Source organism: Helicoverpa armigera, chromosome 11 (assembly GCF_030705265.1).
Source record: "Helicoverpa armigera isolate CAAS_96S chromosome 11, ASM3070526v1, whole genome shotgun sequence".
Taxonomy (NCBI): domain Eukaryota; kingdom Metazoa; phylum Arthropoda; class Insecta; order Lepidoptera; family Noctuidae; genus Helicoverpa; species Helicoverpa armigera.
The window spans coordinates 12,732,945-12,749,926 of record NC_087130.1 but is presented as its reverse complement, the minus strand read 5'-3'; the positions used below and the strand labels follow the sequence as shown (position 1 = coordinate 12,749,926).

At 38.0% G+C, this 16,982-nt stretch overlaps 2 protein-coding genes across 2 annotated transcripts in view; both read right to left on the bottom strand.

The window, feature by feature from the left end:
- Window positions 1-16,982, bottom strand: part of LOC110370055 (regulating synaptic membrane exocytosis protein 2) — a 102,283-nt gene that overhangs the window by 29,070 nt on the left and 56,231 nt on the right. The window contains 1 exon segment of the mRNA XM_049850838.2: window positions 1,694-1,909. Coding sequence (XP_049706795.2) covers window positions 1,694-1,729 — 36 coding nt within the window. The 5' untranslated portion in view covers window positions 1,730-1,909.
- On the bottom strand, window positions 5,520-8,601 carry LOC110370056 (transcription initiation factor IIA subunit 1). The gene has a single exon (XM_021325764.3). The coding sequence runs from the start codon at window positions 8,203-8,205 to the stop codon at window positions 7,216-7,218; it is 990 nt and encodes a 329-aa protein (XP_021181439.1). The 5' UTR covers window positions 8,206-8,601; the 3' UTR covers window positions 5,520-7,215.

The window sequence follows — 16,982 nt, the reverse complement described above, 5'->3', positions numbered from 1 at the left end:
TAGGCACTCTTGTTAATGCGATTACAAGTACCTATTGCACAAAATATTACTTAAGAGTTTCACAAAGAGAAAAGGAATATTTTTTTGATGAAAAAGTAAATATGAAAAGGTTTAAGACAGATTTAAGTGCCTGTTGCTTTGTTTGGCATTATAACTTAATACAATAAATTCACGTGCTTTAACGTAATCTTGCCTGTCGCCATAATTCTAAGCAGCCGCTTATTTCAACCACGTAGTACAGCGAAACAATGGCTCGTAATGGAATTTCGTTACATAAAATACAAGGGAAAAGACAAAAACCGCTTTTTATACAGAAATACACGTAGTTCCCAGGGGATAATATCTTATTCCGCGAACGCAACGGCTGGTAAAAGATAGTTTACAGTAAAACTACGAATTTTCCTTTTTACTTGTTCCAGATTGGTATTTCGCAGAAGTTTTTCTATCCTGTTTATTAGGGTTTTATTGTCATGTGAGCGAAGAAAATATGCTTTTTAGTACGCCCAATTTTATTGTGCTTACATACCTAGGTATAGGCCCTACAACTGAAATAACTAAACTTAGTTTGGATAACAATGGTTGACCCACTTCCATTCATTCCACAAAAGAACAGGAACGCAAAGTATCTAACCATATTTTTGTGGTATTTTTGTTCAGGCCTATTTAAAACTCAGCCTGAAAATATTTAAAATGAAAGGAAATTCAGGTAACTGAGCACATAATAATTTATGTTAGATGGGGACTAGCACGGGGAATTTTAATTAAGGGAGACCAGTAATAAAATCAAAACAAAGATTTCTGTTAAACACATTTGGCGAGTTTCACGATAGCACAGACGAAAAATATTACACGTACGTGACTGTGGTTTTTTTGTATATTAACTATGTTTGTGTTCACGTAATTAATGCAGGCCCTAATGTACTCAGGTGGTTCCATATTAATTGTACATTCGTTTATTCAGACAGGAGCAAACTGAATTATTCAGACCTGAAAATGTTTTTGCTGATGAACGTTTATTTGTTGAATATAAACCTTAACATAGGCTTAGCTATAGGTACAACCACCACCCTTCCGTTTGCTCTGAGAATTGAGTAGTTTATATTAAATTCGTTTATAAGCTACGTAGGTATTATTTTCACAAAAGAAAGCAAATACAAACGGCGTAACATTAAAATGTAACAAAAGACAAAGGCTTTCTGCTCGTAAATAAGCGCCTTGTAAAACCTCTCCGCTTTTATTGGCTAAATTTATTGTAGTATTTTTGAGTATTAATTTAATATTATTATTAGGTACAAGTTTATTTTTATAGAGAAGAGCCTTTAATTCAGTCAACGTCCTAGTTACTCAAATAATTCAAAGATTGAACATAATTCTAAAAGAATTTCTTATCTTCTCCATCGCTGAGAATAAATACATAATATCTCTTTTATCTACTTAAAGTTTTGGGGAGGTGAGAAGAAACATATACCTAAAATAGAAGGTGGTCGGAATACTATTAATCAATCCGTGGCGTTTCGGCAACGTAGGACCGTTTAATTACTTCCCGTGAGGGTGATAAGGGGCAAACAGTTTTACCCAAATTTTATTTTATAGCAATATTCAATCCTCAATATAACTACAAGATTATAGACATAGCACAACGTAGAAAGTAATTAAAATTGCATGTCTGGTTTTAATAGAAAATTTCACTCACCTTTTTCATAAAGGACATAACATTTGTCGGCAGCATGGTGTCGGTTTTCGTTTTCTGTTAGCACTTCACTTCACACACATCATCACACTACACTGCGCACCACAACACAGTCCCTCAGTCGGGGATGAGCACGCTGCCACCGAAACACGACATTTTCCAACTATCTTAACTCACGAGATGAAAATTTACACAACACTGGTTTCTGAGGACGAGTACCTGGAAAGAAAAAAAAATGTTAGATCAAAGTGAAAATAAATGCAGACACTTGAGTGTGGAGTGGTACTGGGTATGGGTACTTATTGTTGTGGAGTTGGGGCTCGTTCGATAACGACCGCACCGTCGGGAAAGCCGAGAGAGAATGAAGCTATACTCGCAGCCACACAAGCATTCAACAGGTTAGCACTTTGTTCGCGGGATCTTATCGTCTTTCTTTTCAGATTGATGCTTAAGTCCATAAGTACTCGTCTATATTGATACACTGACACAAATGGAATGTATGAGGCTACGATGAAAATTTTAATAGTTTTAGAAAATCAATCGGTACGTCTGAGCTTCTGTTCGTAGCTATTTATTGACATTTGGGAGCAGAAGAATGACATCAGTATGTACCTAACTCTAAAGGTAAGCGGGATCCTTAAGAAATAGCTACCTAGTAGGTAGATCGTTAAAATGTAAGTCGAGATAGTACAAATACTTACATTAAACCCATATAGGAATGATGTGCAATTAACCTTATGATGTGTAATTAAACCTGCACACTTGCGAACATCGAACGGAACTTCGGTACTTACCTTCAAAGGAATTGATGAGCGTAGTCTACAATGTAGGTAACAAGTTATATTGAACCATTTTCCCATCTTTAAGTGGAAGGAAAAGTTACTGATAACTATAATATGTAGATAATAACTTTGTTTAAATATATTTCAGTGATTTTATCGATAGAAGCATATAAGAGGGTGTGACAATAATAGGGTAGTTTCAGGGTCGAAATAATGAAATAATATTTAGTCAAAAAATGAAAAATATTGGATACGTATTTTTCTTTTTAATTAAACATAAAATGACAAAGATAATACGCTTCAAAAATTAGGATTGGGGCCTTTTACGTCACAGTGTCCTGAAAATTGTAGCAACTTGTGACGTCACACTCAACTTTAACACGCTATATCTTAACAAGTTCTGATCCAATTTAAAAAGAAAAATACGTATCGCTTAATTTTGGACAATCTACAAGACGGACTAATTATTATTTTTAGGCAACTACCCTATTCTTCTGAGACCTACATTATAAATAGCCATGATAGAATAAAACTGTATAAACCACCTTCAACATTACGAGACCGAGTTTTCCTGTGAATATAGGTAAGTATTGGAAACTCGTTTCATAAGTATAATTAAGCAATAGGATTTCAGGCCAGCTTCCTGAAGTAGGAATTTGTCGGAAGAACTTCGAGTAAATATGGCGACAGATACATATCAATCCAACTTGACTCAAAGAGTCGGATTCTAAGCTAACATTTACATAAACAACAAATAATCTCAAATAGGTAACGTATGAATAAGAGTCAGATAAGTTGGGCCTCGGGGTTAGCTTAGCGCGGGTAACAAATTACACGCTTCTGTGAGTGCCTATCACCGGTAAAGTGTGTCACCGAATCGAATCGACTTGCACGTTCCGAGGGAGAATGCTAGTTAAATCGATACTCGTTATTTTCTGTCCCAGCAAGGCACAAGGCTCGGCGGTATCTCGTTTTAGCCGTCTCGTATCAAGATGAACGTAGCCCAAAATAGTGATTTATTTACAGCTTTACAGGTTTGTAGGGATAAACCGATCCTTATCTCACGTATTCAAATGAGTACCAACCAACAGCGGCTTTAGTAGGAATTTATTTCTGCTGAGTGATATACCTAACAACCCTCTTTATTATGAGAAACGAAAAGCAAGAATCTAGGGTGAATAAGGTGTGCCAATACTCAGGTATTTATTGGTTTCAGGATATCTGTAGGTAGGTACTTACGTACGTGAGTGTCTATACCTCTGGTACTCGGATTATTTAGGTACTCTTATCTACATCATTGTCTCACGAAGTTTTCGTGTAAACATACATAGTACACCTGCGTCATTAAAACACCGGCCAGGTGCGAGTCGCTATTTTTACAAACTTCCTAAGCCGATAAAAATAGCGAAAAGGACGAGGTCTCTCTAACGTTTTATTGATACCTACTTTAGTAAGTTCACCAGCCAACAGGAAACATAGGTAAGCACCTATATCTACAATTACAAAGAAAAACGGTTTATAGAAACCTGAATTAAATCATAAACAGCAGACTTTCAGCCAGAATTATTTATGTTGCAAGGTGGAAAAGTTTAATCTCCTGATCTTTCCATTTCTCAACAACACGAACTACTTAATTACCTTATCGGCAGCTGCGCCAAACTCTGGCCAGGAATAACGACGCTGAATAAAATTTAATACTTATTGAATATTCACCTTAGACACTGCAGATAGCTGATTTTAACTTGTTTCAGCGAACAAAGCGGGTTGGAGGAAAATTACGTAAATATTTTGCTGGGACATTGAGTGCGATATTAAATCGCGCGGGTAAGTCGATTACAGGCGGCTATCTAGCTCGGCCCGCTGCGCCGGATTACCGTAGATAATGGAGCCGGCTCAGTGAGAGCCGGGCAGAGGGACTTATTTTGTCTTTATGTTGCCTACCTATCTACTGTGAACCAACTAATGGTTTTACTACAACTCAATTATGTATTACAATCGGGAACAGCTTTTCAAAAGGTCCTGTGACGTGTACACCTTAACAGCTACCCGCACTAAACACGGCTAAGTTTTGACGTGGGTTGACGCGCGAGTTTGACAAAGGTGCTATAGAACTATGGAATGTGAAGTTGTGAAAAATCAGTTCAACGAGTTGACGAGAAAACTAACCTTCTTACTACCACCTATGTGCAGTCGGTCCTATCAATATTTTGAGATGGTGCGTCATGATCACGAGCACCGCCATTGATAAAACCTTAATGTAAGAGCAGTTGCTTGAAAATACAGACCCTAGACAGGTAGGTATCTTTTAGGTTTCAATTGACCTCTATATATGTATAAGAGTATGTACCTATGTATGTATGTGTGTACGAGGTTATCTCATGTTTAGCCAAAACGATTTTATGCGGTTTATTGCATACGAGGTTTGTTAGTGTTGGGGAAAATTTTAGATGTACCTACCTACCTATTAATGATGTCGATTAAAAAAACTATTTTAGGTAGGTAAGAAAGCAAAACATCAAAAATCGGCCAAGTGCGAGTCGGAATCGCGCACGAAGTCCGTACCTACCATTATTTAGAAAATGAGCAAAAATCACGTTTGTTGTGTGGGAGCCCCACAAAATATTTATTTACATTCTAGTTTTCAGTATTAGTTATTATAGCGGCAACAGAAATACCTAGGTACATCATCTGTGAAAATTTCAACTCTACGGTTCATGAGATAGGAACAGCCTGGTGACAGACGGACGGACGGACGGATAGAGGAGCAAAACAATAGGGTCCCGTTTTATCCTTTGGGTACGGAACCCTATTGTTAAAATAAAGCTCTAGTAACTGAATGCGCAAACTTTTCTTTAGCTTGAAAAATCAAAACATGAAATTAAAATGTATCTTGCAGGTTGCGGCCTGGGTCGGCCCAAGCCTTCGCACCCAGAGTGATTAATTTGGCGCCCTTTCCAACCGATTTCCAAAATTATACCTACCTAGCCAAGTGTACCTACCAAGACACTCTAAAAGCAATTGGAACTCTATGTACTTAAAAAAACAAATTATCTTGCAACATATTTTATTATAGGTAATTACCACTTTCATCAAACGTTTTATTAAGGGATGAAACAAACCATAAGAAACTTATATTACATATCTATTTGAGAATTAACTAGACAGTTGGAACTTGCTGCATGTACCATTTTATCAAAGATCATTAAATTACAAATAAAATTTAAAATACATTTTAAATGTTCCACTCTTTGAAAACATTATTTATTAACATAGATATCACAATATAATAACTTAATGCCTGAACTGAGACACAAATATCTTAAAAGTTAAATGAATTCAAAATGTGGATGTCCATTATTCGTAAAGCAATTATCCGGGCATGGCAGTGCCTCGTCCAAGTCTCGAGCAAAGCTTGCACGGCCGTACCATTATATTTCTCAAGGTTTTACCAGTACTCAGGTGTTATTTACAAGTACCTTCTAGGTATTGTGAGGGGATGAATACTTTAATGGAAATATTGCTAGATAATTAATTAATGAACAATTTAAGAAAATATATACATTTATAGATTAACAGTAATCAACTGAATTACTTTGAAGAAACTTACAAGTAATGTTTGGATGTAAAACTCAACTTATTCTATGCCAAAACGTAGTTTGAAAGCTATGTGATACACTGTGTACACATCACTTATTAATTTGGATTTCGTATTTGTTACATTAATTATATGCTACCAGCTTCACTATACTGTTGAAGTGTATTTAAATATGTTGCTGTTATGTTATTGGTGCTGGTTTGTTAAATATAACAAGCACAAGAACAAAATATCAACAATTTCAATTCTGAAAAAGAAAACATAGCTACAACAGATGAAACAACATATTGAAATTACTACATTGGATATTAAACCTTTGGATTGCCAATTATACACATATAAAATGCAAATATGTTTGGATAAGCAGCTCATAATAATACAGTTAAAATGGATTTCAGAGTTATTTCTTGGTTATGGCACAAGTTACATCAGTGTGGATATTTCTACTTTTACAGTGATTCTTTTATGTATCAACTTTAGTGAAGCTTAAATAGCAAATTACAATCAAAATGTACAGAACACCTAAATAATTTTGACAGTAACTAATGTAAGAAGCTCATTATAATCATTGAACCATCACCTGCATTTGGTACTTTTTCCATGAGCATCACCAACACTGACTTCAACCTAAACAAGAAAATGCTCACAAAAATGTATACTCTCCAGAACAAATACAAAATTTTGTATTTCACTTCATAACACCTGTCATTGTTATGAAGTGAAATACATTTTGTAGAACTAAGTAAAGTAAGATCACTATGGCCTGATAACATCTATAAAAGATGATTAAAAGATAAATAGAAAGTAAGATAACAATCCATTAAAGGTTAGTTGACCACTCAGTTTCATTATAAAAGTTGAATGAAATCTGTATAAAGATTGAAAGATATATATTTTTTTTAGTTTAGGTCCTATAATAATGTAAGATGGTATTAAAACACGAGTCAATTGCATAGCTGTGAGATGTGATCCATACTCATGCTAAGGTTGAAGTCAATGTGCATTATGATATTATAATTAAATAATAATATCTGTATTTCACCATTGTCTTTTGTTTTCTCTAGTAGTTACATTCCAACAGTCAGATACAACAAGTTACACCTTCTATAAAAATACACACAGCTTATTTGTTCATTATTAGTAAATTTTCACCATTCCGCATCACCATTCGCTTTCTGGAAGACATAATCCTTCCCACCTAAGTTCATGATACCATCTTTAAGATAGAACTTCCACTTATTGCGACTGCGTGTTATTTTGTCATATTGACAAACCACCACATTGTCAGTATCAAACATGTCACCGGGCTCTTCATCAGACACATCATCGCCTGAGTTGAGAGGTTCCTCCTCAGCCCCACCACTTTCATCCCGCTCCTCTTCCTCCTCCTCTGCTCTTTCCTCGGGAGACTCCTCATCCTCGTCATCATCACCCGCACCATCTTCAGAGCCATCGCCACCATTTGAGCCCTCGTCATCAGAAGAATCTAGAGCACCATCTAAAGAGAAAGGCGCAGCACCACTGCGGCCACCTCCACCTCCGTCAAATTCATTTTGTTGCCCGGCTAATGCAGAATTGATGTGTTGTTGCAATAATGTTGCAGCTAGGGGTTGAGGTAAACTTATAGTAGCATTTATAATTGGGCCAGTGAGCACTTGATGTAGTTTATTACCGTTCAGTGCAGATGCAGGGATTTGTATAGTAAATGAGCGTGGTTGTGATCCCGGTACTCCTGGCTGAGCGGGCAAGGTTAGTTGCACTGGCACTTTGTTGTTGGGGTCCAGTACATGATGTGGATGTGCACCAGCTAGGTTGGAGGCTGGAGCACCATGCTCCACACCAGAGTTTTGGCTAGAACCTTGCTGTCCCAAATGTGTATCAGTCCTCTTAGGTACCACATTGTTACCGTTGGCCTTTTGAAAGTTCTGTAGCACCGGAGGTGGCGGCGGTATAGCGGGTTCGGGCTGTGGTGGGTCCATGGCCCCACTGGCTTGGAGCTTTGTTTTCCATAACTGCTTCAGTTCCTGCAGTACTTGCTCGTCTACACCGTCGTCCAGAAAGCAGTCCCTTACTCCAGCTATCACGTCGTCCACTACTGTATTATAAAGTTTCATAACTGTTAACTGACTCATCGTCATCTTGACGGCTTATGTCTAAACTATGCAAAAAACGAAACTGAAATGTACAGATCTACAAAGTAATAAGCTTAGTTAGAAAACTTCACGTTGTTGATAGTACGGTGACGAGTGCGTATCCACTTTCGTGTTCACATCTCAATTCAATAACTCAATGTCAAGTAATACTCCGAGATCGACACAGTCATTAAATGAACGATGGATGTTAAATACTTTACTAGAACCAACGATCTATAGAATATTTCACTAGGCGACACAAGTAACGAGTTCATGTCCACTCCATAATAACTGAACAAATTCCACGAAAATATTCAACATAAATTTTGACAATTAATCACTAAAACATAACCTACAAACAAAAAGCAGATTTTGCTTGCCAGATAACGAAAAATTGTCTATGGTATTGGTCGGAAATTCACTTGACGCATGCGCGGAGATGGCGGAGCATTGGCGACGCCCCGTTCCACACTACATGCTATATTTTGTTGAGTTTGCGCTATGAGCTACTAGATTAAAATTGATTTTATGTGGAGAAATATATTTTTACGATATTTAAAATGAATTTGGATCATATTTTTATTTCACGAATACTTTGTATAAAAAATCGTATAACATATAGAATCTGAGCAAAATATCGACTAAATTACAAAGAACTATTGTTGTGTTATTTGTGACGCGAGCGTGACAATCTTGTAAAATCGCGCCAAAATTAGAACAATAAAATTAATTTAATAACGATGTTATCTTCACAAAGGTAATTCACAATGTATTCCAGCTGGGAAAAGCAGGTTTTTATTTACATAGGTCGCAGCCAAGTTGTTGAAATAGCCATTCAATCAAACGTCTATGCGTCTTTTAGTCGACTTGTTTACTGCAACGTTCAACATTACAACTAAAAGACTCATTGGTTACGAGCACGGAAGTTACAGCATCCTGACTCGGGTAGGCACGGTCAATTTTGGTTAGGTATAGTGGCGGAAAAGAAGCCATCGACATCACTTTGGTACGGTACTCTGGCAGCGAAAAGGTTCGGCGTTAGCTACGTTCCATGTGACTGCACACTACAATAAGCGTTTTAAAAAGAGCTCTCACAGTTTTGCCTTCGTGCCCTTAGATTGGTAAACTATCGTCTGTATAATCAGTGGTACTCTGGTTTAATCAGTGGCTTGATTATTTTTTTTTTTCAATAGAATAGGCTGAAGACTTTCGACCATAACGACTACTTCAGCTTACTATGAGCTTCCTAGATTTTTTTGAGTGAATGAATTGAATGAAATTGAATTATGTGAGGCGGCCCTTAGACCTACCCACACTATTAAGATTGAATTTTGTGCAATTTTGACCCAAAGGATACAATACAATATTGCGCAATAAACATTCCAATTACGCTACATTACCTACTTACCTAAACACTTTCGATGTTATCTATTGTCTGTGGAATATCCGTGATTCCTACTTTTATTTCTGACCCTGACTTACTATACCTATAGCTTTGTTTTTTAGAATTTTATTGTGTTAAAACTTTTTTTTTGCTTTTTACTGTCTGCTTTTAATTCATAAATCGTTTTAACATTTCATACCACCATTATTGGCAGTCATAAGCCATGATATATATTGGTACTCAAAAAAATATTTTGCTAAAAGTACCTAAGTACCAAAAAAGGTAACCAACTAATCTTTTACTAAGAGTCTAAAATCCTTTATATAAGAACCTACCATCTTCCCTGTGTAGGTTGGTTAAAAATGAGGCTCTCCACGAATTTCGCAACTTGATCCGCGTAAATCCTGGGGCTCACTCCCGGCAGCTTTGAGTTTCAAACTAGATCCTAAATTGCATATTGTTTGAAGTGCTATAGCCACGTATGTAAGTTAGATCTGTATTAATAGATTCATGGAAACTGTCGGGTCGGCATCGTTATGCCCACCCTCATCATATTTCGATTTGGTTTGATTATACCTTGACCAGAATGCGATCTTTTTGTGCCGATCAGGGGAATAACTAATGCGTTCAATATCTAGGTAACCGAAGAGGTCGTAAGCACCATCAGGTTCCTTCAATTATTTCACCAAATAAAGGTGATAGCAGTATTTACTATTAGGGTTGTTGGCATTGATATGAAAAGCTGAAGAGTGGTGCAATATTTTAGACAACATTAGACCACATAAAACCTTTTTTTTAGCTCCGAGGTTCCAAGAATAACTTGAGAAATAAAGTGTTATTTCTCATTGTTATCCTATTTGTTGGAAAAATCTAACTGAAATGCAAATATCACAGCCGTGCATGATGCTATAACACATTGCCATTTGCTTCAGCATCATATATGATGCAGTCGTAACATCACCGGCTAACTTCAAAACGCCTGCAAAAAATTCATGATATTTTTCGCTTCTGGCGGTAGTTATCATCACATTAACATACCATACTGCATTTTGTCTAGACACACTTTACAACGCCACAAAACGCCTTATTATTTTAATTATTTAGAACCGGTGTTTTGACGCTTTGTAAGTGTCTTTGTAAAGAAGAAAGTCCAAGACTGTGAGACCATAGCTCTATTACCCATGACCTTCTTGCTTTGGGATTCTCCAAGGAACAGTTTGTTCAGTTTTTGAAAAGGATCTGAAATTAGAGGCAGGCATGTTTATTCGCAGCCTAATTCCGTTTCGCTTGGGGATAATGAGGAAGTGAACGGCAAATGCAGGTTGTGCGGTCGGGCGGCGGTCGGACGGAGCGCGACAGCAGATCAGGTGTGTTCGCAGGCCGGCTATATCCGCGCGATCGATACGCTCCAGAATGTCATTACCCGCTCACCTGAGCCGAGTTGAGCCTCTGACGAGCCAACTCGTTACCGTTACTGCCGAATTTCTAAAACGCCATTACTGTCATACCTATTATAAACGTGCCTACTTGGGAAATTCAACCCCAAATCAGTCTTACATAGATTAAAAATAAGCGCAAGGTAAGGGACTTTTAAAATTGAAAATAAATATGATATGATAAATATATCTTAGCATACAATTTTAAATTACATGTAGCCAATAGCTGGCAAGCACTCGAATCGATGTGAAATTGAAAACCTCATTTATTAGAGATCGTATAAAAATATGTATTTCTTTATTGACACTACGCACCGTTCATCACCGTTTGAATTGTAGGCACCATTTTGTAAATGAGTTTGAACTGGCAATGTTTTCATAACAATATTTAAGTAATTCATATGGATGGGACTGTCTAATTTTAAATACGTACTTCGTTTTGGTATTTTATACCACCATTTTAATGTATTTGCGTTCGTTGTCGGTATTCCTGTTTTATAAAAATAAATGTATTGCTGAATGATTGATACGCAACACATAATTTCTTGAATCAAAAGCAAAAGATCTGAAAAGGAACGGCATGAGTAGTACCCACCTATTTATCTTTTCCTTATCGGAGAGGACTCTTTCTTCCAACGAAAGTCTATAAGTTGTGTCCATCGCGATAAGTAAATGTGCTTCCAACACATTTATTGTATTCAGAACGGCGAAATAGGTACCTAGTATGTTTACAGTTATAACGCTGAATATTGTATGAGAGGAAAACGCTCAATCTGTATTCTGATTATTTGCTGTGATACATTTTCGTTCAATAATCATTCCCGGTCGACGAACGCAGGATGTTACAAAGCGTACTTACAGTAGGTATATGCGTTATACCAATTCAATTACAGTTATAGAATCTGCAATAGCAATATAATCATAATATCGTTTATATAGTGGTCCCATAGTGCGACTATTCCGCATTGGATCGGGTTCGAATCCCGAGTCGGGCCCACATCGTTTAGTGGGTTTTGTGAAATTTACACACAGAAGACCGGAGCTGGTGGTGGTATACTCAGAGAGCACGTACACGGTCTGCCCTTAATTTTTCTCCGGTCCATACCTACATACTTGAAACCTCTACCTCTATAGAAAATTTCTTGGTGAAGCTCACGGTTCGCTGTTTTATATTAAAATATTCTTCAACCTTTATTAAACCTTAATAACACGTTGCTGTTCAATGCAGGTTTGATCGATCGCTGCATGAAAGTGTTGCGGAATAACAAAAGTAGTGGCACATAGTGAGCACGTACCACATGAACACCAGACAATTACATGTACCAACCATAACATATGTTAGGCGTAGATAAACCCGAGACTTGGGGAGGCTTTGCAGAGAGAACACGAGCTCAGCTCACGGCCACACTTTAAATCGGGCAACCGTCGCAGACAATGTCGGCTCTTTCAAGCAAAGTAGATAAATCGTTTTACAATGTACGGTTGAGAGGGAACGCTTTATCAACAAACCGTTCAGAAACATATTACAACGCTTTTCCTCCGGCGAATATAGGAAAACAATTGCCTAATCTGCATATTATGTATGTGTACGATACATAACATAGACTTATTTAACGCATTCTCATTTTTGTATAATCGATCATATTTCAGGACGTCGTGTCCTTTGTGGGACTTTGGGTTGAGCGGCGAATTCCTTATTCTTTTCATAAATCGTTTCCCGCGACGGTAACAAGTAACGGAGGCACTTTGCGCCCTTTAGAGAACCTGTGCCAGTAAATTTGTTGCTTCCTAGTGCGCTTCATTATGTACATACGTGCTCGGTTCACATACTTGGGCCGTATTCTACGCGATACGATCCGATTTATATATCCCTCTGCGCTGTGGCATGTACCACGTCCTAATTTGTAAATACAGTTCTTTTCATTTACCTATGTCCAAAAACAAAAATTGCCGTGATTCAAAGGTTTATTAGCGGGAATGAAGTTACCATGGTATTGTTCATACTTGGCACTCAATTTGCTTGGGTGCGTGCTTTGCGGCTAGTTAAATGTTGCTGGTAATTTATGCTCGGTGTAACAGGTGGGGTTAGCTACCACCATTCCCAGGGTGTGACGCGTGCTAGGAATTTATTATTAATGGTTGGCTAACCTCATGATTAGTAGCAGTTTTAATAGGCAAGCAGAATTATATTAACAACATTTTCTTTGATTCGATCATATTAAGTTAAACGATAGTGCCTGGCGGCATTGTTCAGCATTTTGTCGAGCAATCAATTTCTGAACGATAGCTAGACAGATGGCTATGTACGTAATCGATCTGTTTCCAGCTAAGCTACTAGGCGATCTGCTGACCTACTAGTACACAAGATGGGGTGATGATAAATAAAACCGCCTCTGTGCACTGTTCTAAGTTGGTATATTAAATCTTAAAAAACATTTTGTCTTAGAGTATCGCTTGTAACGAAACCATAGCGCGCATTTAAACGCGACAACGCCATCTATCGAGCGATTAGGAAGCTTACAAATGTTAGTCGCAAACATACCGCCCACCAAGGACGTTACTGAAGGAACGTCCTTCCAAAATGAACTAAGGATGAACTATATTTTTAACATTTGTACTACATAATTTGCACTTGTACTGTATACATTAAATTCGAACTAAGTTTACACATTATGACTCATGTACAATGAATATATACATAATAAATATAACAATTTGATCTTATACTAACAAAGTTTAAATATGAATAACAATATTATCTTAAAATAATTAACATAGATATGGAAAGACAATTTAACAATATTGTGATTTTGTACATTTGATCTAAAAGTAAAGTAGTAAATATTTGTTGTATACTTGATTTTAAACATATGTAAAGTGTAAATTTCTTCTAAAATAACATGAGTAAAACATAAAAAACTTATTCAACTACGGGTAAAATACATATTTTGGATGTTGGTCTCTTGATGGTTGAGGATTTGGTGCGTAACGTGACGACACGGGTGATATTATCGTTCCCAGGATGTTTTTGAATAATCCTACCTAACAACCAACGACTTGGCGGCAAGTCGTCCTCCTTGACTAGAACAATGTCACCAACCTTCGGCTCCGTAACTAGGGAAGACCACTTGTACCTATGCATCAAAGTAACAAGATATTCTTGGGACCAACGTGTCCAAAATGACTGAAGCATACGTTGTATTAATTGCCAGCGAGATAAATAACTAATATTGGACTCTAAGTAGTTGTGATCTGGTACATTTATTAATTGCTCTCCGATAAGGAAATGTCCGGGTGATAGTGGTAGCGGTTCACCAGGATCATCAACTTTAATTGTGCTCATAGGTCGCGAATTCAAACACGCTTCTATCTGACTGAGGAGTGTCGTCAGTTCTTCAAAGGAGTTGCCTCGCCGATCACTCGCTTCAAATGATATTTGGTGGACTTCACTCCTGCCTCCCAAAGTCCTCCAAAGTTTGGACTATGCGGAGGAATAAAGTGCCACTCTGTACCATTCGATTCGAGGTGTTCGGCTATTGAGGCCTGGATAGCTGTCAACTGCTGCAACTCCCTGGAGGCACCTACGAATGTAGTGCCATTATCACTCCACAGTTTGGCACAATGACCTCGCCTTGACACAAAGCGTCTGAACGCCGCTAAAATGCCTGAGTGCTCATGTCACTCACGGCTTCCAAGTGCAACGCGCGTGTCACCATACATACGAACAGGCATATGTAGCCTTTGTATGAACGATGGCCACGACCCTTAGTTGTCCTCACACTAATAGGGCCAGCGTAATCAACACCGCTATGTAGAAATGGTCGTGCTGGTGTGCATCTAACAGTTGGTAGTGAACCCATGAATTGGTTTCTAGTATTGGCCCTTTGCTTGGCACATGTCACACATTTGATGACATGATGTTTGACAAGATTCCTAATTCCAATAATCCAGTAGGCTGTCCTCAAGTAGTTAATCATAAGCTGAGGACCCCGTGTAGGGTTTTATGGTGAGCGTCCGCTATTATTAACTTAGTTAGATAACTGGAGTGCGGCAGGACAATCGGGTGTTTCATCTGTTCACTGAGCTCTGACTTCTCTAGTCTACCTCTAACTCTTATGATGTCCTTATCATCGAGGTAGGGGCAGAGTGACCTTAATGGACTTGATTTCAACTGCATGTTGCCATGGTCCTTTAATTCATTATATTCTGTTGTAAATAGTTCTTTCTGTGTCTTTCTTATACAACATTCGAGTGCCGCGTCTAATTCTGTTCTCTGTAAATATCCCTTTCTATAAATTTTGTTCTCTTTTAAAATCTTCGACAGTATGCAACAATCCTAATTAATCTCTTTAACTGAGAAAATCGGTCAAAGAAAGATTCTGTTGGAATTATTGCTACATGTACCTTTGCTGATTCTTCTAAATCTGTACTTAAATTACAGTTTGGCCTATTATAAACGACGTTCTGGACCTTGAGGAAAGCTGGTCCAGAAAACCATAAATCGTTGTGTGTAATTGAACTAGGTAGTATCCCTCGAGAGGCACAGTCTGCTGGATTGTCCTTTGTGGCCACGTGAAACCATTGCGACGCCTTCATCGAGGTTAATATTTCAGACGTCCTATTCGCCACAAACGTCTTCCATTTACTCGGATGGCTGTTTATCCAAGCCAACACCACTGTGGAATCCGTCCACGCTTTGATCTGGTCTTGAGCAATGTTCAAGACTTCTGCTGATTGTGATAGCAATTGTGACAACAATACTGCTCCACAGAGTTCCAGTCGTGGAATACTAATTTGTTTTACTGGTGCAACTCTTGTCTTAGCAACCAGCAACGACACCTTAATTTTACCATCCGCACCTATCATCCGCAAGTAAATTGCAGCTGCGTAGCTGTTTTAGAGGCGTCACTAAACCCATGAAGTTCCAGAAAATCATTCTGTTTGGTGCCAGCCAACGAGGAATCCGAACCTTGGTGAGTAGTAATAATTCTCCACTATACGATCTCCATTCATTTATTAAATCGTCGGTTAGCTCCTCGTCCCAACCAACACCTGCAAGCCACAATTTCTGGATGAAGACTTTAGCTAAAATCACAATAGGGGCTAACCAGCCTAATGGATCGAAAAGCCGTGCTATCACAGAAATAATGACTCTTTTAGTTACAGGGCGGTCGTCGGCGGCGGAGATTCACAGTGTACTGGAAGGAGTCTTCGCTGCGGTTCCAGGTAAATCCTAAAATTTTGATTGTACTGTCTAATTTTATTTCAACTTCGTTTTCTTTATCTGATTTCTTGTGTACTATTTTAGATTGATTTATGTCCTGTATAATATTATACTTATTTGTACTGTCCTTGTCCTTGTTGTCCTTTGTCCTAATTTGATCTATTTGACCTTGTAATGTAGTATTTTCTATCTCTTGAATTTTATTTAGTATTTCTTTGTTGTTACTGTTCCACTTTTGGAGTGTAAATCCGCCTTTTCCTAATAACGCAGTCATCTGTTTGTATATTTCCAGGCCTTCTTCTACGTCATTACAACCAGTCATCAAGTCATCCATGTAGAAGCATTTGGGAACAATAGCCGCAGCCAATGTGTAATTTTGACCTTCATCGTAGGCTACTTGATGTAGTGTTCTGACGGCTTGGTATGGTGCTGATGCTGTGCCGAAAGTAACAGTTATTAGTTCGTAGTCCTCGATTTCTGTTTCAGAACTGTCTCCGTCTCGCCATAAAATGCGCTGAAACATTGCATCTTCATCAGAAATCCTCACTTGGCGGTACATTTTGACAATATCTGATACCAATGCTATAGGGTGAAGTCGCCATTTCAACACTATGTGTCTCAAATCAGACTGCAATGTAGGTCCCACCATCAATGTGTCATTGAGTGAGACTCCATTGTTGTTCTTTTCGGAGGCGTTGAACACGACACGTACCTTCGAGGTAGTCTTGTCCTCTCTGAT

Coding starts and splice junctions, on each gene's coding strand:
- LOC110370056 (XM_021325764.3), bottom strand. CDS start 8,205: ATGACGATGAGTCAGTTAACAGTTATGAAACTTTATAATACAGTAGTG.